Source organism: Diabrotica virgifera, chromosome 8 (genome assembly GCF_917563875.1).
Source record: "Diabrotica virgifera virgifera chromosome 8, PGI_DIABVI_V3a".
Classification (NCBI taxonomy): Eukaryota; Metazoa; Arthropoda; class Insecta; order Coleoptera; family Chrysomelidae; genus Diabrotica; species Diabrotica virgifera.
Window position 1 is genome coordinate 96524579 of NC_065450.1, and position 24994 is coordinate 96549572.

Here is a 24994-nt window from a genome sequence, read left to right on the forward strand (position 1 = left end):
GTATCTATTCGTTTCGAATATTGGCGATCATTCTGGCTATAATTATTTTATTAACTGATGCTTTAAATATATTTTTTGTTGTTGTGGAGAACCATTTTCTCAGGTTCTTTAACGATGATATTCTTCTACTCCCAATTCCTCGTTTTCCGAATAGTTTACTTTGAAGTATTACCTTCAGTAATCTGTGTTTAGTGCCGTTTCTCATTATGTGTCCGAGATATTCTAACTTTCTCCTTTTAATGGTATACATCACTTCTCTTTCTTTCCCCATTCTTCGTAATACGGTTTCGTTGGTTATCTTGTCCGTCCATGATATCCATAGGATTCGCCTGTACAGCCACATCTCGAAGGCTTCAAGTTTTTTCTCCATCGCTTCAGGGAGTGTCCAGAATTCAACTCCGTGGTATAATATTGAGAAGATATAACATCGTAGAAGCCTTACTTTTATCTCCAGATTAAGGTTGTGGCTTTTAAAGAGTTTGGTTATGTTATTGAATGCACTCCTAGCCTTCTCTTTTCTACATTTTATTTCTTGTGAGTGATCCCATTGTTCGTTTATAGGTACTAGAAGTCGTCAAAGCTGTATTTTTGCTTTATTGGTAGGTTTGTCTTAAGTCATTCGAACGAGATATTTGAGTCGTAAATAATGTTCCCTTAAGCCGGATTTATGTTAGGACGGTGCGCACGTCCCCGTTATCGCCCCGTCCCAATCGTTAAACTAGCCAATGTCTTTCATATCCCACGATTCTTCAACGTGCCTCGCAAGACAACCGGGACGTCCCGTCCTAAAATAAATCAGCCTTTACCCTTTGCTAATGTTGAATTCTTTCGAAAACTGATCATAAAATGATTAATTGTAAGATTGCATAGGAAATAAACGAGGAAACAGTTTACTTCAAGTTGAATATAATTGTGTGAGACCTGTTGATTGTATTTAACAATTCAATTATTGTAAAAGTAACATCAGTCGTGACATAAGCACATTCTTCTATTAACCTCTTGTCTTGAAGTTAGTCGCCGGGGTCCCGGTGAATTTGTAACTATTTTAATCCCCCCATCCTAATTACAGGCCAACTGGCAACTCTGGCCCTCAGCTAATTTTTCGGTGACCCATCAACTACCGGTGAATTTGTAACTTTTATTTTCTAGGTAGTTCTTAACGATGTTGATAATCTAATACGGGTATTCCATGTATGTAAATGTATAAATTACCCTCTTTGAAGGTGGTGTAAAAGATATTCATCATTTATGTATTGTCTCTTGGAAGAGTTACTGGAGAAAATTTTGTTAAAATGGCTGAAATTCTTGTAACATATGTCGTAATGAGTGAACGTAGGTGTTAATCTGTTACTGTTCAAATTTATTTCTTACCTTTTAACCTAACTACCTGAGGTATATGATTTAATCAATGGTTTCGAATTCACCCGTAGAAGGTTTCGAGTTGGCAGGGTCAGGTAGTAGAAAAGTTACGAATTGGCCGGTGTACATTTTGATTTAAAAATGTTTGTCATTAAAAGTTGCGAGTTACCGCGTGTCCAGTCGTCGAAGTGTCACTAGTTAAGTTAAGGTACGTCCACACTGATTAAGGTAAAGGCACGTGCACACTTGTTCTTCTTGCCATATAATCATTTTTGTTATATTTTGTTTTTGCCCTATCTGATATGTTCAGATTTTTATTGGATTGCTTGTTTCAATTCCCCATATCTTTTGGTTATACAATATATTGACCGTTCGCCTAATTACACAGTTTTAACCAGCAATCTTCCAGCCTATTTATTTTTTCAGTAGCATTAATAGTTCCTCATAATTAATATGAACTACTTATTTTTCTCAATGGCGCTAGTACTAACTAGACCATTATCAGTTAGATATTTTAAACACTGTGACTTTCATTTAGTCTTCACGTGGAACCAGTCATAATAATTCTCCCCTCACTCCAGAGATCTTCAAAATGTTTTTTTGTCGATTTAGCCATATTAATTTATTAAAATTGTCTTTATTTTGATTGTATTCACTTATATTCATTTATGTTTTTCTGTTTCACGACTTTGTTCAATTGCTTTAGGTCAATGTCTTTAGATAAATTAATATAGTTCCCGAATATATGTATGTATATTTGGATGGATGTTGCGATATATTGGATTTCTTCCAGAAATAATCACGGTCATACCGACATTTCTTTTTGTCACTACCTATGTATTAGGAAGAACTGGGCCATTTTAAATAAATTATAAGCAATGAGAATTTGCGTGATATATAAAATATAATGAACGAAGATAATATGTGCACAAAATAAAAAAAATGGAAAAGTTGGAAGCACTTGAGATATGGCTATATCGGAGAATACTTAAAATCCCGTTGACTGACCGAGTCACAAATGACGAGGTCCTCAGAAGAATGAAGAAGAACCGAGAGGTACTGACCACCATCAAATACCTAAAGTTACAATAGTTCGGACAAATTATGAACCTTATTCATACAAAAACCTCAGAACCTTGTTCAACACAACATCTGTGCAGCTTTTCCGCTCTGCTGCAGATAAGATCGACAACATTTGTTACGAATAGGCACATCAAGTAGAAGAAGAAATGAAATACAAAATATACTGCTTACTTACCTCCTAAAGCATTTCCAAAATATCCTCTGGCACATAACTCACAGTTTTCACCTGCTGTATTGTGGGCACAAATACATCTACCAGTTTCAGAATCACATATTTCTGCATGATTGTTACAGTCACACGGTACACAAGGCATAAATGATCCTCCCAAAGCAGGTTCGTGTCTGAATCCTGGAGCGCAAGATTCACAAAACTGTCCCACGTAACCTAAAATTCACAGTTTAATAAATTAGTGGTAGGTATGTAAAATTCAACAAATCTATTTTCAGTTTGTAAATCTATTGATATTTAAAAGAAATATTACCGACGAAAATGCAGTAGGTTTTAGTAAAAAATTACAACTATTTATTCCATTATTTATTTTCTCTACACTAATATACAGTGCTCTTCAGATAAAACTATCCACCTTAAATAACTTTTGAACCACTGATTTTTAGAAAAAATGCAAACACACATCAAATAATACTTGAAGGGGGAGACATTATGCCATATTTAAGCTTGCTGGAAAAGACACCCCTCACCCCTCGAATCATCCCTTTATTTTTTTTAAATTACTACCCCCTTTTTTATTTTATATTTGGATTCTTCTTTTTGTGCTGATTTCAAAAATGTGTAACACATGATGCTTAAAGTGATTAGTTTATGAGAAAAATAAATACAAATGCATGAAAACTGGTTTGAAAAAAAATATTTTTTTATTTAACAATATTATTTTTATTTTACAATAATTGTTCAAAATGACTGCCATTCACTTCCATAGAATAGTACAATCTATTTTGAAATTTTTGTCTGACATTCCTTAACACTTGTGGAGTTAATTGTCGACATTCATCCTCTATTCTTTGTCGTAAATCATCCAGAGATTCTGGTTGAGTAGCATAAATTTTTGTTTTTAAATACCCCCATAAGAAGAAGTCTAAGGGTGTTAAATTCGGTGACCTAGGTGGCCAATCCATCATCTGCGCTCTTCTACCTATCAAACGACCAGGAAACCTATTTTATTACAGTTAATTAAGGTGAAACAGATACTATCTTCTTAAAATAAAAATTGTCTATCTCAGAAATTAATCACTTCACTGCTAATGTATTATACATTTTTGAAATCAGCACAAAAAGGAGAATCCAAATATAAAATAAAAAAGGGGGCAGTAATTTAAAAAAATAAAGGGATGATACGGGGGTGAGAGGTGGCCTTTTCCCGTCAAATGCTATTTGACGTGTTTTTGCGATTTTCCTAAAAATAAGTGGTTCAAAAGATATTTAAGGTGGATACTTTTATCTGAAGAGCACTGTATATTGTAATCATTATTGTTATCATAACCTACTATACTGAAAATCACATTCAGATGGCAGCGTTACAGAGATACGCCTGTGCTTTCTATATAGCAGAATTAACTACAATGTTGTCGTCAAAGTTTTTCACATTCTTGAGTACATCGTGTGTTTTCTGTGTCTTATTCTCTTCATTAGTTGCTTAGATTCGTTGCTTATTTTGTCTTCTTTAGTTCTTGTTTTCTTTGCGACCTGTAGTCCCTCTCCGAGAGGGTTTTTATTTTTATGATCTGTTAACGTTGTCAATTTAATCCTGATTATATGGAGGATCTGATTCAAACTTATTCGCTAAGACCTTTCGGTGTTATTCTCCATTTGTTCTTACTTAAAAGGCATCTATCGCCGTTGTTTTTTTAAGATCGTTTTTCGCTCTTCTTTCGTGTTTATATTTATTTTCGCCGTCACTACATCGTTGTGATGTCTTCAAATATTCTTTTGTTGTTTGAGAGAAAATAGTCTAGTTCATTTTACGTAGGTTCATTAGGTAATGCTATTTGTTTGGCATTTGTTTTTATCATACAAATAATAATAATATTTATTAATTATCTTATTTCCCAATGTTTCCCGATGTACCAAAAAATAGAAGAACAACTTGGTGATACACAGTTTGGGTTCAGCAATAACCTGGGAACCAGAGAAGCACTATTTAGTATTCAGGTTATGGTACGGAGATGCAGACATGTCGGACTTCCAGTTTATGTTTTATTGACTTTGAGAAGGCCTTTGATCGAGTAAAACATACTGAAAATATTGACATTCTTCAGAAGGTGGTTATTGATGTTAACGAACTACGTATTATTAAAAATATTTACTGGCATTAACGTGCAAACATGAGGATTGGCCGGGACACTTCTGAAGAGCTTCAAATACGAAGAGAAGTAAGGCATGACTGCATTTTGTCCCCACTAATATTTAACATAGAGCCAGAAACATCGGTCACCAATTCACTGTTGATAACACTACCTTTGAAGTGGTGGACAAATTCACATACTTAGGCTCCCTGATCACCTAGGAGAACGTCATGATGGAAGAAATTAGGCGAAGGATAATCCTAGCGAACAAATGCTATTTTTTACTGAGTAGACATATGAGAAGCAGAAACTTAAGCCAAAGAACAAAAATAACCATATACAAAACCCTTATACAACCAGTGTTGACATATGGATCGGAGACATGGACCATCTCCAAGGCAGATGAAAACCTTCTGCTTATATTTGAACGAAGGATCCTGAGAGGAATATTCGATGGCATCTGTGAAAATGGTATTTGGAGGAGGAGGTACAACTACGAGGTATACCACAGATATAAACATATATTTGGTGGTAAAGACGTAGTATCTCTTATAAGAATAGGAAGACTAAGATGGGCAGGACATCTAGCAAGATCACAGCATAACAACCCTCCTAGAAGAATCCTTATGTCACAACCTGTGGGAAGTAGAAATAGGGGTAGGCCAAAACTTAGATGGAAGGATGGTGTAGATGACGATGGGAGAAAAATGAGGTGCGCAGCAAACTGGCAACGGTTGGCAATGGATAGGACTGACTGGCGTAATAGACTTGGGAAGGTCGAGGCTCTTTCATAGGGCTGTAGCACCATTGATGATGATGAATATTTAACATCTATTTTTTTCAATAAAGTTTAATTCAATAAACTTTGAAAGAGTTTGTTTTCAATAAAGCAGTGGATAATGTTCAATGTGGCATCAAAATGAATGCCATCAATATTAATAATTCGAGATACGCAGATGACACGGTGTTAATTGCAAGCAATTATGAAGAACTTCAACATCTAATTAATAGGATTACCACAACGTGTGAATGAATATGGACTTAAGCTAAACACCGCAAAGACAAAGGTGATGGTTGTCAGTAAAACGCCAATACAACCGGAAATGGTAACCGATTATGGTAAACAACTGGATAGAACTAGTAGTATCACCTACCTTGGTTGTAATCTAAATGAGAACTGGGACATGAGCAAAGAAATTAGAATACGTATAGAGAAGGCCAGAGCTGCATTCTTTAAGATGAAGAAACTGTTATGTGGAAACAATTTTACTTTAAGTCTGACAATTAGATTAGTGAGATGTTATGTGTTCTCTGCTCTTTTGTATGGTGTCGAAGTTTGGACCTTAACGGATACACTTCTCAAGAATCTGGAACTTTGAAATTTGGGTGTCTCGGAGAATTCTACGAATAGGTTGGGTGGATACAGTCCGTCACGAAGTTGTTTTGCATCGAATGGGAAAAGTTACGGAAGTCGTCTGAATAGTTAAAAATCGCAAAGTTTAATATTTTGGACATGCTATGCGACACCCATAGAGCTATAATATACTCCATTTAATAAGACAAGGCAAGGTAGACGTAAGAAGAGGGCCAGGTCGAAGAAGAACGCCATGGCTTAGAAACCTGAGAAAATGGTTTAACAGATCCTCTGCATCCCTTTTCCGAGCTGCCGTCAACAAAATTACTATAGCCAATTTGATAGTCAATGCTCGATAATCGAGCACGGCACATGAAGATTATTTCCCGACACCGAAAGTGTCATCAACAGGGGTGAATATTCAGTTATAATTGTTTACGGTGTTTAAAATTAAACAATAATTGTAAATACATAATTTATATTATTATTTATAAAAAATGGTGTCTGTCTATTTCTGAGAATTTGAATTTAAACATATATATTTTCTAACAATAAAACACTGAAAACGTTTGTTTTCTATACTTCCACAAAATTTATTACAACTATGTGACTACAGCTGTTTCGGAAGTGCCTTTCTCAAGTGATTTAGATTACTATGGGGACAGAATAACTAACCATACAGAAGCGAAACTCAGGCCGAAAACGGTAACACAAATTTCATGCTCATGTGTCACGTAACTGGTGCAACCTCACTTTTCCGACTGACAGTGACAGTTGTTTATAGTTAAATTTTATATTTATATATGTTTTATTTTATATTTTAGTAATTTTTCTAGTTAAATTTTATATTTCATATTTAATTAATAACTATTTGTCAAAAATATTACATCATTTGGAATGGTGTATTCCTTAGAACATCAAGTCTATTCTGTAACTGGTGCACAAGGTAAAATATTTCGGTCCCAACAAAATCAATGGAAACGACAGACAGATTCGCTTCTGTGTGGTTAGTTATTCTGTGCTATGGGTTTGTCTTTTTACAGTCTTTAACTGAAGAGGTTGAGGAGTGGGGAGCTGTTTGTCTCGAGTTGGTCATTCAGAATTATATCTGTATTTTTCAATTTATTAATTTCCATAGATTCTAATAAAGATAGTTTAAGGCCTTTATTTTGAATATGCAGAATTTGAAACTGTTCATTAAAAGAATGATTATGATCTAGAAGGTGAAGTGCGTAAGTTGAAGTGTCTGTTTTTCTATTGTTGAAAGCCCTTTTGTGTTTTGCTATCCGTTTGTCAAAGGTTCTGCCAGTTTGACGGTTGTAAGTTTTCGGACAGTCACCACAAGTTAGTTCGTAAACACCACTCTGTAGTTGTTTTCTCTTTCGGCTCTTATTGTTCTTAATATATTTGCTTAAGTTGTTGCTAGTTCTAAAAGCTTGTGTTATTCCTTTCTTTTTTATGTATCTGGCTATTTTTGTTGTTATCTTGCCATTATATGCGTGATAGAGCAGAAGTTCTGGGTTCTTTCTGTGGTGGTGGATAAACTAATTTCAGGGCTTTCTTATGGAGTTTTTGGTTTAAAATTTTATTAATTGTTTGTTCGTTATAGCCATTGTTTACTGCTATTTGTTTAATGATGTTCAGTTCTATTTCGAAGTTATTTTTTGACATGGGAATTTCTGTCAGTCTATGTATCATGCTATGGTAGGCTGCTAATTTGGTCCCTAATCCCTAATGGGATGATGAATTATGTATAGTTGTGTCAGTATGGGTAGTCTTTATGCCTTCATATATACTGGCAAGATAACAACAAAAATAGCCAGATACATAAAAAAAAGGAACAACACCAGCTTTCAGAACTAACAAAAGCTTAAGCAAATATATCAAGAACAATAAGAGCCGAAAGAGAAAACAACTACAGAGTGGTGTTTACAAACTAACTTGTGGTGACTGTCCGAAAAATTACAACGGTCAAATTGGCAGAACCTTTGACAAACGGATAGCAGAACACAAAAGGGTTTTCAACAATAGAAAAACAGACCCCAAGTGACCATCTATGTCGCTGTGATATAGAATTTAAAGATAGAAAAGGGAGTATTACTATATAAAGTTTCTCTGTCTCCGCTACATTTCTGGTGCAAAACATGCTCCATATTTTATAGCAAACGTATAGATACTATGTAAATACTTTGTAGCGGTTACGTATTACTTCTATATAACGTAGAAGTAGATTTTCTACCTTATAGCGATATTTCAAATTAAGCGTGAAAAGAGAGCATTATTACCTAGTTTAGATTCGTAGCTGTAACGTTTCTCAGACAGAGAACAGAGCTAACCACGAGCTAACAGCCGTGAAAAAGAAAAGTTGAGGTTATGTCTGTGGTCTATGCATGTCTGTGCCGTGGGTATTGTCCAGCAAATTAGATACGAGAAAGGAACAATTATTCAGTTAAGTATATCTATATTTTTATTTTTGCATTTTTTTCACTATGTCAAGAGCTCAACGAAAATCGTTAATCGTTAAGTTATTATCTAAAAGGCATCAACGTAGAATTACGTCCAAGATTTTACAAAATGTCGGAACTACTGAGTCCGTATCCCTTATTCAATGATTTATTTACTCCTATTGCTTCCTCATCAACTCCTCTCAGTCCTAATGCTTCTTCTAGCCAAACGCCAGTTTATTCAGATATAAATCAGATACCAAATAGTTCCAGATGCTGTACATACTGATGAATGATTATTCGTTATTCTGAGAAAAAATTTGAAACTATTGCAGCGGATTGGACCCGTCAAGGAAAACAGTGTAAACTATATAATGTTTGTATTTAATTTGTCCACAACACATAGTAATAATACTAGTTTCCTCAACTTTATATTGCTGTAGATTATTTTTTACTTTAATTAGAATGTCAATTATATATTTACAATGTCAAGTAAAAATACTGTCTACAATAATATAAAGTTAAAGAAGCAATTTTATTGTAAATATTTTTCTCAACGTGCACTCTACGAGACATAGTTGACACAAAACTGAAACATATCTGATACATAGCTGCTACACATAAGAGACATTATTTGATGCTTGAGAAAAGAGTTTTGCTCCATAGCTGCAACATATATCTGACATCCTTTAACGCTTAAGAAAAGAGTGTTGTTCTGTAGCTGCGACATATACGTGACATAATTTAGTGCTCAAGAAAAGAGGTTTGCTCCCTTTTAGGGTAGGGCATAGGAGCATAGCAGAGATAGCTCTGCTATGTTTACGCGCTTTTCTTGTGATGTATCTATGATAGAGCAAGGAACATGTGTGATGTAACTGAAATGTAGTTGCTCTCTAAAATGGTCAACTGGGACACTTCAACATACGCACTTTACCTTCTAGATCATAATCATTCTTTTAATGAACAGTTTTAAATTCTGCATATTCAAAATAAAGGCCTTAAACTATCTTTATTAGAATCTATGGAAATTAATAAATTGAAAAATACAGATATAATTCTGAATGACCAACTCGAGAAAATCAGCTCCCCACTCCTCAAGCTCTTAAACCTCAGTTAAAGACTTTAAAAAGACAAACCCATAGTAATCTAAATCACTTAAGAAAGGCACTCTGCCGAAACAGCTGTAGTCACATAGTTGTAATAAATTTTGTGGAAGTATAGAGAACAATCATTTTCAGTGTTTTATTAGATAAAATGAACTTCCATCAAGTAACGGTCGAATCCATCAATTACATATATTTTCTGAAACACCACTGCTATGACTATTATAGTCCGTTCGCGAAACTCAGACACAAATGGCTAGTGATTTTAGTAATTTTGCCAATTTGGTAAAATTTGCAAAAAAATAATTACTAAATAGTTAGTAATTTTGCCAATTTTGGCAAAATTGGCCAAAAACAAACAAATTACCGACTAAAATCGCTAGCCAGTTGTGTCTGAGTTTAGCAAACCGACTACATAGTAACACCCATTTTTTACATTTCACCTTTTTTTATTTAACCACTAGATTTGAATATGATATTATAAAACTAACCTGTCGGACAAGCACAAGATTCCACCCACAGAGCTGGCTTGCCAGCAACTCCTCTCGAAGCTGTTTCTAATTTCACTTCATCTAGGAACCCTACTCCCTCTGGAGCGTATGTGCCTTTAATTTTAATTGCAGTCAAGTTTGTTAATATGGAAATAAAAGACCGTGACGGAAGTCTCGGTTGCCAACCATAATTAGGGTGTTCATGGAGACGGAATTTGTATACCTGGCTCTAAAAAAACAAATCAAAGTTAAAATAATATAATAAAATCTAAAACACTACCTATTTAATACTACAAAAATCGTTAACTTTTATACAACCAGTGTTATTTATTAATTACCTAATTAAATTGTTTATTTATCTAGCTGTCAGGAAAACATATAATTTTATTAGAATATGTAGGTATATTAATATCTTATTAATAATAAATAATTCATTAAGGCTATGGGTACATAATTCGCAAATATTTTACGTGTATCCCTACTTTTTCTGTCTTTACACGGCAAATTACGCGTAGTAAAATTCACACTGGTATGGATATGTAAACATTACTAGAATGTAATTCTACTTGAAAATGTCATTATTAATTTCAAGAGATGGGCTCTGAATGTTCTTGGATAACTGTTATTTTTATAATTGGAAATTATTAATTCAGTTAATAAATGTGATAATTTTTTCACTAACTATGTATTCAGTGATTGTAATAATTTATTTGTACAACAAAGACTAATACTCAATCGAGAAAAGAGGAAAAGTGTTAAAGTGATTTTTTAATAATACCTATATTGTTATGGAACGCTTACAATAGGGCTTTTCATCGATTGCCATTTGTTTCGAGCTTCCGTCATATGTTGTATAATCTGTGTATAATATTAATATACACGGATTAAACGACATATGACAGAAGCTCGAAACAAATGACTGTGAATGAAAAGCCCTATTTTGAACATCTTTAACAACAAAATACTTGGATCACCGAATATATTATCCTGATGTATTCTCTGCTTGGATTTTCCACAAATAATACACAATAAATAACTTTTTATTAAGTTCACGTCTTAAATCAATTATTTATCAAATACACTATATTTCAATAATATTTAATCAATAACTCAACCATAGAGTTAAATATTAGCATAGAGAGAGTATCATTCAGAGCGAAGTGACGACACCATCTTTTTTATTTGGATTAGTGCTGTTTCACTCTTACGCATAGTAAAGCTGCTACAGTTGTCCTCCTCTTCCGTGCCTATTTTCACACTGAATGTCATTATAGATTCTTGATACAATGTGTTAGAAGGAGATGCAGCAAACCAGTCCCTGAGATCTTGTCGTCAGGAAGCGCGGAAGGTAGGCTCCCTCTATGTTAATATATACCTCTATGAACTCAACATGTTCCCGATGCAATGTCAAATATTTAAAATTGTCACTGATTGTCAGTGTCTGACTGACATATCTGACAATATTATATTCGGCTGAGTGCGTTGTAAGACAAAGATAGATTTGGAAAATATTACCACGGCATTGTGTTTATTTTTTTCGAATCCTGAAAAAACCAATAAATATTTTTTAAAAATTTAAACGCAGAATGAAAGACTAAATTATTACCGAGGGCCGAAAGTCCCTTAGAATAAATAAAAAGTTTATTTTGAATGATATATTTGAAATTAAAAATGACACTAAATTTTCTCTTAGTTTTTCACCCCTGTAACTTATTAAAATAAACATTATAGAAGTTCTCAGGGACTTTCGGCCCTCGCTAATAACGTGATCTTTCATTCTGCGTTTAAATTTTTCAAAAATACTTATTAGTTTTCTCAGGATTCGAAAAAAATGAATCCCCATTTGAATTGCATTGCAGCCGAAAATACGTACCGATCCTCTTAAGAAAAATTAATAATAATAGGAATATATTACTTCTCTATAGAGCATAACGATGGTGAAAGTTCCCAACCTCCTATGTCAATTTTTGGATATTTTGTTTTGTTGCCCTAAAATTAAAGAAAAATATGTATTTTGACTGTTTACAAGCTCCTATGTCGTTAATTCATATATGGCCATCTATAAGCCAATTAATGAAATAACGACATAGGAGCTGTAAATAGTAAAAATACATATATTATGTTTCTTTGATTTAGGGTAACAAAACAAAATAGCCGAAAATTGACATAGGAGGTTGGGAACTTTCACCATCGATAATTAATATCGTTGAAATGGTGAAAAATATAATAAATTGCAAAATAATTTAATGTATATTTACTTACAAAAACGTAATACCCAAAGACAAAAAGAAACACATATTAAACAATCAATATTCATATAAAGTAAAGACGGAATATTTTAAATGTATATAAATATGATATATAAAAATAGATAATATACAGCCATAGAAAAAAATTATAATAGAGCCATATATATCAACATAATAATTATTATATACAATAGACTATGTAGGCAACTTAGAATAGCCATCAAAGCCGCAAAACAACGAAACTTTCGAACATTACATTACAAACAATACAGCAAATAACCAAACTCTATGGAATGCGACTAACAAGCTTAGAAACCATACACAACTATTCCTCCCATCCGTAAAGCAAATGGCGAATGAGCTCGTTCTATCAAAGAAACATCTTACAAGACAAACATCTTCTTTGCTTAACATCTTTCAAGCGTATTTCAAATTCGTCAGTATTGTAAGCCAGCAGACCCTCATAAAGAAGTGGAAGAACTAATTAGCGCAGCATGTCAAATGTCCCTATCCATCAATAGTTTACTCCTATAGATTTCAAGAAAGAAATAAACACATTCACCTCACGAAAGTTCTCAGGTTGTATTGAATGATTGGATCTCGGCACAGGTACTAAACCAACTTCTTCGCAAGACTATTGCTATGTTAACAGTTATATTTAACCGCATGCCACGCTTATCATACTTGTCAAAAATTAAGAAAATTCGCTGAAATTATTATGATCCTTAAGCCCAGAAAAGAGCCCAATGAAGTAACTATCGTATCGACCCATCAGCCTACTCCTAACCGTAATCAAGGTTTGTGAAAGATTGCTGCTACAAAGGATATTCACAGATCATCAATTTCTAACTACCAAAACATCAGTTTGGTTTTCGAGAAAGCAATTCAATTACACAACAAGTCTATCGAATGATACATAAAATTTAAAAAAGTCTTAACGAAAAAAAAATACTGCAACGCTATATTCCTAGGCATCTTACAAGCGTTTTGCAAAGTCTAGCACAGAGGCCTGCTTCAGAATGTAAAAAATAGGTAAAAATGATTCATGAAATTTCAAAAATTCTTGAAGAAAAAAACACTGCAAGGCTACATTCCTAGACATCTCACAAACGTTTTGCAAAGTCTAGCACAGAGGCATGCTTTACAAAGTAAAAATAGAACTATCCAGTAACTATATTCTCCCACTCAAATCCTACATATAAAATATATATTCCTCTGTATAATTCAATGACCAATAATCCAGCCTATGTCCTATCAACTCCAGACCAAAGACATATTCAGATGGATATATCCAGAACAAAATAAGACAGCCGACTACACCTATGGGGCTGTGCAAAGCCAACGTCGCGTCGCTGCCAACGTCATCTACCCCAGGCTGTGGGTGAAAAAACGTGTTATAATTCAGGAATTTTTGAAACATATCAGGTGTTGTAAAGGACGATGTCAGGAATAACTTCTACTAAAATGTAACCAAAAATGTTGTGCGCTTTTTAATTTATGACGTTTTTCATTTGTTAAATTTGCAATTTTTAAAGATTTTTGATTTTGCAGCTTAGGATATTCATTTTAGAGAAAAACTTTTTAATAGAAAGTTGTAGTAAATTAAAAATTCTACAATTTGAGCAATGGCAAGTTTAATTTTGTTAATTTGTTATTTCAAAACAGCCTGCGGAATTTCCAAAATGGCCGTTTTTTTTGCAATTGCATTATTTATTGTAAAAATAACTTTTTTTATTCTTTAAGGCTTTAAAATAAAGATCTTTCAATTCCAAACATAAAAAAATTGTAAAGCCCGATTGGTGAACTTGTTGCTTTATAAATTGTTTATCCCGAGGGGTCAAATTTCGAAATCTATAACTTTTTGAAACAAAAATCGTAGAGAGTTAATCCTAGATCCACTCTCCTTCTAAAGACTTATACTTTCATATTCTGATGTAAATAAATGAATAAAACATTCTTCAACCTCTTATTTCGGGTTTGAAAATAAGGGGGCAAATTTCGTTATAAAAGTTTAGAACTGACGCGGCCACTATATATCCTATGAGTTTCTAACTTGCAAATTACTGTTGCTGAAGACAAAACGAAGATTTAAAACAAAACAAAAATTTTCTACGACAACTGAAGCCGAGATAATTGTTTTTGTTTTCTTAAATCGTAGTGACGTTATTTATAACAATTAAGAAATTATTCCACAGTCATTGACTAAAGATAGACTTATATTATCTTAAAATAAAAATTATTTTAAAAGAAACTACATTTAATTATTAAAAATGATTTTTAAGTGGAGTAGAGATTTATTTTTCTTTACGATTGTGATTTATTGTGGCGGTTGCCCTTAGCAACTTATAGTACATTGAATCACGGTTTTTGCTTCAAATTTTAAAGAACCGCTTGTATTGACATGAAATTTGGCATACACATAGATAACATGTGAAAGAAGAAAAGTGATATTGGACCGATGTATGCTTTTGCCCTGGGAGTGAGTTTCACCCCTTATGCTAGGTGAAAAAATATACGTTCAAAATAAGTCCGGAAATGAATAAACTGACTAATTCTAAGCAACTTTTGTTCTACAGCATTCTTCCGTAAGTTAATACTTTTCGAGTTATTTGCGAGTAACACACGAGTAACACATTTACTTAATAAAATGTAATGATGTAGATTGTAAATAAACATAGTTATATAAAACAACAAGCTGAAAATGCGAGCATTATCATAACGAAAACTTTGTTTATATACGTATTTAAATTCATAATATAGAAAATTACTATTACGAAAAGCTGTTTAGAATTTAGAATTAAAAATTATGTTTTAATGTGCAAGTATATCATTCTAATTTAAACGTTGTGAACTATAAAGATACTTTACTCGAAATTAATATTTTTTTACATACCTCGTATAAAATTAATAAAATTTGATTCATGATGGTTGCGTCATAAATCTTAGACCAAGAAGAGATTTTTATGAAGAATAACTTTTCTTCGTCAAATTAAAAATACAAGAGTTATAAATGAAAATGATGTTGGTATCCATAATTTGAGAACATTCGTCAAATATTTTTTTCCATTAGAAGGATGTAATTTCATATATCAGAACATACTTTTTTATTCCAAACCACATTTTAAATAACAATTTTCCAATATTGTAAAATAAATAATACATACATGATAAAGATACTTTTTACTGATGAACTTTACTTGGATCTACAGACCGAGCGAGTCTCGTAAATTCCACGGCTTTGCGCCACGCTTCACGCAACCGTATTTGCGTACTTGTGTTTCGAGTTGTGTGGTCGTGCGCTGGTCGAGTGGAGTTATAATTTACCAAATTTAAATATTATAATCGTTTCTACTGATTCATTATTAATATAGTATAATATGTATTATTGCTTTGAAAATATACTCAAATTGTATTTTTATACATTTATTATTTTATATAATAATTAAATTCACTATAAAATGTCATTTATATTTTATTAATAGCTAAATAATTTAAAATTTAGTTTGACATTCACGAAGTGTCAAACTCAAATGTAAATAATAACATTTGCTTTGCTTAACAAATTCAGATTTAAAGAGTAGCCTACTTCCTAATCAAAGATTTCAGCTGACGTTTAGTGCGTGGTAGGAAATAACCGGATTGTGACGTCACATTTTAGATTTTGAGGTCGATTATCTCGAAGACGGTTAGAGATATCGAAATGCCGTTTTCAGATTTGGATTCAGAAGACAAAACTACATAAGAATCCATCGATACATCTGCTCTAAGTATTGCAGGAGCGGCAACGCAATAACACACAGACTTTTGCAAATTTATAAACGAAAAGTTTTCGTTGAAAAGAGCTATAGAAAAAATCGTAATTTAAGGAGACAATTTTTACGGCTCCCTAGTAGGTAGTCACCATACTGAATCACCGAACATTAATGGTGTAATATTGTTAATGAAAAGTTTGGTGAGCCTATAACAAGTGAAAATCCCAACACTAAAAATAATAATATTGACGAAAGATTTTAGATCCGTACATTTTTAAATAAAGTATATACTTAACTTAAATGATATATACAAAGAACAACAAAGAATATTTAAAGAAATTACAAGGAACAACAAAAACGAGACATGGGATGCAAAATGTAAAGAAGTTGACTGTTACATCGGAGAAGCGCGATCATCAGCGGTATGGAAATTAATAAAAACCTTGAAAACCGACACATCAAACAAAAGTAGAATACAGCCCATCTCGATAGATGCATGAAAGAAGCATTACGCAAGGGAACTAAATGAAGACCGATATCTACAACCCTGATTGACCCCAACGTATACGAGTACACGCCGATTATGTAAACGTGGAAGAAGAACAAATATAACAAGCACTTAAATCTATGAAGAACAACAAAGCATCCGGGCTGGAGAACATACCAGCAGAACTTCTAAAACAGGGAACACCAAAACTAATAAAGTATCTTAAAGTGCTATTCACAAGATACTTAAATGGGGAAGAAATCCCGAATAGTTGGAAAGAGTCATGGATTACTCCAATTCACAAAAAAGGTCCAAAAGATATTTGCGGAAACTAAAGGTGTATCTCGGTCACTAGTACCTTTAGCAGCCTGTTTGGTAAAATCTTTTAAAAAAATGATTGAGCAAGAATACGAACCTCATGAAATTGAACAGCAAGCAGGTTTTAGAGCTGGAAAATCTTGCGTAGACCACATATTATTTATCCTAGCACAAATTGATGAAAAGAAAGTTGCAAGAAGCCAGGAAATACATATTTCATTTGTGGATCTCACAAAAGCATATGACGCGACTCCTGTGAGAAAGCTGTGACAGTCTCTTGAACGATCTTCGTTAAATAGCACGATCATCGCCGCAGTCAAACAATTATACTTTCCAATACTATTTAAGATATATTTACATGAAGCACTAAAACACTGGAGAAGATCTTGTTCAGGGATGGGAACTCAACTTGACGACGAGACCACATTGTATACTCTACATTTTGCGGATGACCCAGTCGTAGTAGCAGCAGATAAGGAAGATTTAGAATTCATGACAGACGGATATTTCAAACATATGAAGAGTGGGGCCTTTCTGTAAATAGAAACAAAACGCAATACTTATGCATCGGGAATTAAGTAGAAGATCTAATAGTTTACGAACATGAAACAATCAAGAACTGTGAGGAATATATATATTTGGGAACAATCAACAAGAGTGGGCGCACCGAAAAGAGATTGAGCAAAGGACCCTCAAAGGAAAAAGAGTAATTGAATGCCTAAACCCAATGTATGTTCAAAAGAACTATCTAAGCAAAGAAAACATCTCATTTTTAACTCCATCTTTAAAAGTATAGTGCTCTATGGATGCGAAACATGTCAACTTACTAAACACCTGGAACGACGCCTACTTGCATTGGAAAGGACTTGTGGAGAAGATCGGCTAGAAAATCAAGGCTTGAAAGAAAACAAAATTACCAAATCAGAAATATAATGAGAGTTCAACCATCATAGACGAAATTCAAAGGAGATAACTGATCTGGTATGGTCATGTAGAAAGAATGGACGACGACAGGCTGCCAAAACAAATTTTTAAATGGTCCCCAACGGAAAGAACGAAGAGAGGAAGGCCGAAATAATCCTGACTGGGAGGCATTCAGAAGGCAACGTCTGAAAGAAATCTTCACCCTGGCGAATGGAACGACGGACGAAGCTGGAAACTGGGAACCGGAAGGCGAAGAACGCTATAAATAACGGGATAAAAAATAAATAAAAATATACTTAAATGTTTTAGCATAATGTTAGTATTTATAGATGACTCGCTATCCAATTAGTACGAGATCCGAATATAAGTCGATCTATACCCGTCTGCTTACCGGATGATACATTTTTTTATGAAATTTCATACATAGACAAATATTTCTAGCATAGGTTGCCTATCAAAATCGTGTCATAGCTATCCTTAAGGGGGGCCGTAGGGGTTGAAAACAATATTTCAATCACATTTTTTTTAAAGTATGGTAGAATTATGTTATTTTTAAATTGAATAGGCATATTCAGTACAATTCATAGATTATTTAAGAAAAATTCAGGGAAAAATATTGAAAAATAGGCAAACAGTGACAAATTTTTAAAGACACCTTAAAAAACAATGGATATTGTGGTGGACTCATGAGAACTCATAATTGGATTTTATGGATTTATCATATTGGATAAAAAAGATTTTATTAGTTTATGAGTTTCTCTAGGTAACACTGTCGAGTATTTTTAGTTTTATCGAATTTTGGCTTTTTGGTATTACTCAGGAATCAAAACAACGAATTTTGTTTTGCAAAAAAGGGTGAAAATCAACCTATTGATTATTATTAAACAAAAAATAAGCATAAAACAAAAAATATCTCGACATCGTTACCTCAAGGAACGTCTAAAGGAAATATATACAAAATTCCAGTTGGGTTGGTCAAGTAGTTTTTGAGTTACAATGTATACAACCTTTGAAAAGGCAGTTTTGAGAAAAACGCGTTGAAAGTATTTTATTTTCAATTTCTTTTTTCTCTGTCAAATCGTAAAGCGATGAACACCGGAATATGTTCTTGAATCGCGGAGTAATTTACAAAAAAATTGAGAACAGCTGTTGACCGTTTCTCATTACGCTCAAGCTCGCTGGCGCGAACTTGAACGTAGTGAACAATGGTCAACAGCTATTCTTATTTTCTTTTGTAAATTACTCCGTGATTCAAAAACATATTCCGGTGTGCATCATTTTACGATATGACAAACAAAAAAGGAATTGAAAATAAAAGTTGACAACACTTTAAACGCTTTTTTCTCAAGACTGCCTTTTTCAAAGGCTGTAGACATTGTAACTCAAAAAATACTTGACCGACCCACCTGGAATTTTGTATATATTTTCTTTAGACATTCCTTCAGGTAACGCTGTCGAGATATTTTTTGTTTTATGCTTATTTATTTTAGCAATAATAAATAGGTAGATTTTCATCCTTTTTTGCAAAAAAAAAATTCGTTGTTGATTTCTGAGATATCGAAAAGTCAAAATTCGATAAAACTAAAAAACTCGACAGCGTAACCTAGAGAAACTCATAAGCTAATAAAATATTTTGGAATTTTTTATTTACCATAATCCAATGATGAGTTCTAATGCGTCCACCGCAAAATCCATTGTTTTTTGAGGTGACTTTCAAAATTTGCCACAGTTGGATTATTTTTCAATATTTTTCCTTGAATTTTTTCTTGAACAATCTATGAATTTTACTGAATATGCCTATTTATTTTAAAAATAAAATAATTCTACCATACTTAAAAAAAATGAGATTGAAATATTGGTATCAACCCCTACGCCCCCCCCCCTTTAAGGATAGCTATGACACGATTTTGATAGGAAACCCATGCTAGAAATATTTGTCTATGTTTGAAATTTCATAAAAAAAATGTTTCATCCGGCAAGCAGATGGGTACAGATCGACCTATATTCGGATCTTAGACTAAGTGGAATGCCCCGTCGTTACCGACAAACTAATTGGTATTTTACTTAATAGGTATAATTTATAATGCATGTTTTAATGAACACACTAACCTGCATACTCGGTATGGCATTCTTTTGGGCAAAAATAGTGTTCGTAACAGAAGCTCCCGATCCTTCCAATATAATATCCGTGGCTGTTGGTACTGCTCTGTTATCTCCAATTCGCAAAGTAAATTCTAAAAGTTGATTATATGATGCTCTTTGATCACCTAAAAATCTGTTAGGTGCTATGAAATACACAGCTTCATCTCCCACAGTGTGCACGCCGATACTTTGACTGATAGGTTCATATTTAACTTCTATTTGTCTTTGATATTCATCTTCAGCATTCCATCTTTCAGTACCTTTGAAAAAAGATGAGGTCACCACAAATTTTGAAAATTGGGAAGCTGAACTACATTGACCTGAGTGACCGTAACAGAAGCAGGGTGTACATCCGAAAGCATTCTCTTCATCCAAGTTGAAAAATCCAGGTTTACATTCATTGCACTGTTTACCTTCTACGTTTTCTTTACATTGACACATTCCATTGTAAGGGTCACATGTGGGTTGATTATTAAACGATCCAGCCGGATGACATCCGCAAGTTTTACATCCGGATGATGAAAAATCAAAGAAATTTTCTTCGCATCTATAAAAATGATACGTATAATTAGTAACCTTAAAGTTGCAAAAAATATATGCACGTGGCTAAACATGCAATATTAGTTACAAATTATATAAGAATATGTAGCTACAAAGAGACGAAATTAAAAACATGCTGGCAGGGAAAGAGATCTGTACTGTTAGATGATCTTCGGAGTTTATAAATCCAACCTAATGTAGTCTTAAAGCTGCTTTCGCTAGAAAATTAACAACTTTTAAAAATAAAATAAGAAATTTATATAATTTTTGAAAACTATGTAATTTCTTAATACTATAAAGCTGAAAATGCTGCTCTACATGAAATAAAAGATGTTCCTTAGCATGGGCTGCATTTGGTCGATTATAAACAGTATTTAAATCAAACTTATCAAATACTTTAAAGGCAAAAACGATCGATCTGACATACGGAACTGAAACTTAAGCTTTTAACACCAGCGTAGTGCACAAACTTCAAGTGACTCAGAGGACTATGGAACAGAGAATGCTCAACATTAAAGTGATCGCAAGTCCAATGAAGAGATAAGAAAATGATCAAAATAACAGATGTGAACCAGAAGATTACCATGTTAAAATGGAACTGGGGAGGACACATAGGAAGATTGGAAGACAGCCTTTGGACAAAGCGAATTCTCGAGTGGCGACTGTGACATCAAGCGAATGGCTGGCCACAAATGGATACAAAAACAGCAAACAGATATGAATGGACACACCTAAGGAAGGCTTACATCCGACGATGGATGAAATAGCTGTTGATGATGATGATGATGATAAAGCTTTTTATACATCTCTAAATTTATTATTCGCGATTTTGTGACGATAATATAATTTTATCGTCTAGAGTACGCCAATGATTTAAGCAAAACGTGTTTTTATACCGTCTTGGACGATATAAAAGACGGAACGAAAAGCCTAGTTGGATTATTATTCTTGGAGCATTGATCGATAAATAATAAACAACAACAAGGTATAAGAGGTGAGTTATCCCGACCATTTTCCCCCGTCGTTTTGGTGCGTTGAACGAATCCGACGGTTCTTCCTTTTACCTATCCTATACGAGCGTTGATCGTAAAGTTTGATACGTAGGTTAGAAATGTATTTTATTAACGAAATTAACGAGTAAGTAAGGCTAATTATTCTAAATAAAAATGTCTTAAAAAGCGAACCTTTGTCTTCGACTGTATTTTGTTACCTGGAGCATCAAATACAACGACAACGTTACATTGGCTTCTTCTTCTTCATGTACCATGTCCTTTCAGAACGTTGGTTACCATCATAGCTATCTTAATTTTATTCACTGCCACCCTAAATAGCATGCTTGTATCAACACCATACCAATCTCGCAAGTTCTTCAACGATGAGGTTCTTCTTCGTCCTGGACTGCGTTTGCGTGCTATTTTTCCTTGCATGATATTTTGTATCAACCTATATTTGGGACCTCTCATTACATGTCCGAAATACTCCAGCTTTCTCTGCTTGATGCTTTTTATGATCTCAGTAGTCTTGCTTAGACGTTCTAGTATTGTGGAGTTTCGAATCGTCTCCACCCAGGAAACTTTTAAAATTCTTCTATAGCACCACCGTGGCCTAACTGTCCTTTTTGCTTTCTCCTATTTTCGTCGTCTCTGTGATTATATATTGTAAAATCCGGAGATACGGGATGCAGCCAGAAAGCAGTTTATTAACGAAAAGTCTTGGATTTAAAATATTGTTTACTTTATTTTATTTCAATTATTCTAATTGTTTAAAAGGTAGTAAACTTTGTATCTAGGGCTTTTCGTTTTCCTCTTAATCCTCTTAATTAACATAATTATTTATACAGGGTGTACAAAAAATTTTTTTTAATAAATTAATTTAGACAAAAAAAAGAAAAAAAATTTGTACACCCTGTATAAATAATCATGTTAATGTTTATATTACTGAATAGAGAATTAAATAAACTTTCAAATGAGCTATCACACAACCCCTACTCTCATTTAAAAAATCATCGATTACGTCATCACTCCCAGATGGATGACGTCACTAGTATTATATATATGCCAAAAAGTGTTAATTTAAAAGTAAAAATCGACCTGTCTGAGGATTTCTCTTCAAATTTGCCCATTCTCGAGATAATGAATTTATGCAAACTCAAACGTCTTCACTTATACTACAGTGTCGCGCCCGCTTGATTAGCAATTAAAAAACAAAGGGGTTTTCGATATTGTATTGCAAAAAAACTCTTCGGGATTTCATCAATCAATGTTTAAAGAATATCTACCTACCTTGCCAACATTGAAATTTTTAGTTAAATGTTCGATTTAGGGTTAAAAATGGCTGATTTCGCAATTTTCAAAATTTTTAATTGCTTATATAACAAAAACTATTAACTTGAGAGAAAAATCACCAAAGACCTTTTCTGTTTGGAATGATTCAAAAAACCTAAAAAAACTTAGTTCGAAGCAAAAAAAATGATTTTAGGAAAAACCCATAATCTTTCCCGTCGCCTGGCAAGGTCTTATGCTCTTCAGAATGGCCTGTCATTGTACACATTTCTTCTAAATGACTTATTCAAACACATACTTAAATTTAAACTTTACAGGAGAAAGTTTATTTTACCCCCTAAATTTGCACTTTTCGATTCACCTGGTAGATACACGTATACACGTGCACGGCTGATGCCTGCCAGGTCATGGTTTTTAGCCTTGGTGTGCTATGAATTATCACTAGACAAATTTCTAGCCTTACAGGATGACCGTTAGTCGGAGGGTTCAGTAGCTCTTAGACTATAACTACAACGTATAACTATGACAAAAGAGAAAAAAAAACGTCTTTATGAAAATTAAACTCACGAATATCCTTTAATGCACTAGCACTAACATTTTTATCGTTTCCATATTGTCCTGGTATTCCATCCTGGAATGGGCGGCGGCGTTCTTACATCGTTGTCCTGTGGCGGGCTCAACACTGCTGAGACCTCGATGATGACTTCCATTTTGATATGTATGTAAGACTGCCGTGTCGTTGTATAACTGGTGAGATGAGTGTGAGCGTGGGGTTGGGGTTGGGTTAAGGGAGTGAATGGAATCATGTACTATCGTCGTGAGCCGGTTTCATATCTTTAATGTGAACTTTGTTAATTGTTTTTCCCGTTGCGTCCTTTAACTGAAAAATTACTTTGGATAGTACCTTGTGAATAGTATGTGGACCAGATAATTTCGGAGCTAGTTTGGCGTTCAGTTGTTAGAAATGTTGTAATCTTTTTTCATGACTTTGTCTCCGATTTTCGGTGTCCACTCTCTGCGGCGTAGATTATAGTAGTCGCTTTGTGATGTAAACGATATGACCAAATTGATTCTTATCAGTTCGAAAGTTTCTCTTAATTTATTCCATTTGTACGTTGGTGGAATTGTGTCGGGCGGATTAGGCGCTTCTATAATTTTACTGGGTATGTCTAGTTCGTGTCCAAAATTTAAAAATGCTGAAGAGAATCCGGTGGAGTCGTGTTTGCTGAGTTGATTGCGAAAGTCAGTTCTGGGATGTATGTGTCCCATTTCTTGTGATTGTTGTCGCAGAATTGAGCAATCATTGTCTTGACTACCCTGTTTGTTCTTTCTACTGGGTTATTCTGTGGAGAATATGGAGGAATTGCAATTTTTTCGATGTTGAATTCTTTCAGTAGACTTCTGAATTCTCTGTTCTCGTACGAAGTGGCATTATCTGATATGAGTTTGGTTGGACATCCGAATTTCATTATTACTTTGTCCTTTAGCGCTTGACATACGACGTTGGCTGTGGCACGTCTTACGGGAACAATTTATACCCATTTCGAAAAAGTGTTTTGGAAAACGATTGCGTAGATGTTGCCTTTGCTTGATCTTAGTAGTCCGATCATGTCGGTTGTGACGATGTGCCACGGTTGTTCTGGGATGGAGGTTGAGTACATGTCTGTTGCTGTGAAGGTTTGTACATTTGACAGCTGTGACAACTTCTGACGAATTTTGCGGTGTCTCTAAACATGTTTGGCCAGTAGTATTTTCGTGCCAGTCTTGCTATTGTTTTGGCTATACCTAAGTGTCCGGATGTTGTTGTTTCGTGGTTTTCGGATATCAGCTGTTTTTGTTTATTGGATGGAATACAGAGTTTCCACGGGTTGAATAAACCCGTTTCTTTGTAATCATACTTATCCCAGAAATGTCGGTACAGTCGATTGTCTTTTACCATAAAATCTGGAAATCATTGTCGGTTAGTTTTCATCTCTTCTAGTTTCTTCTTGTACCAATCATTTTATAGTTCTCCGAATGTAATGGTACTAATTGAGTCTACTGGTTCCCGAGAGAGAGCATCTGCTAAGTGATTTTATGATCCTTTGCGGTAAATGACTTCAAAATCGAACTGTTGTAACGCCATAGCCCATTTGGCTAATCTTCCTGGCGGATTTTCTATGGTT

General features: G+C 33.9%; 1 protein-coding gene across 1 annotated transcript in view; it reads right to left on the reverse strand.

Moving 5' to 3' along the window:
* LOC126890352 (laminin subunit gamma-1-like) overlaps positions 1–24994 on the reverse strand; it is a 255953-nt gene that overhangs the window by 53644 nt on the left and 177315 nt on the right. The window contains exons 7-9 of the mRNA XM_050659222.1: positions 19975–20554; positions 10136–10364; positions 2618–2827 (exon numbers count right to left, since the gene is read on the reverse strand). Coding sequence (XP_050515179.1) covers positions 2618–2827; positions 10136–10364; positions 19975–20554 — 1019 coding nt within the window. The remainder of the gene's footprint in view (positions 1–2617; positions 2828–10135; positions 10365–19974; positions 20555–24994) is intronic.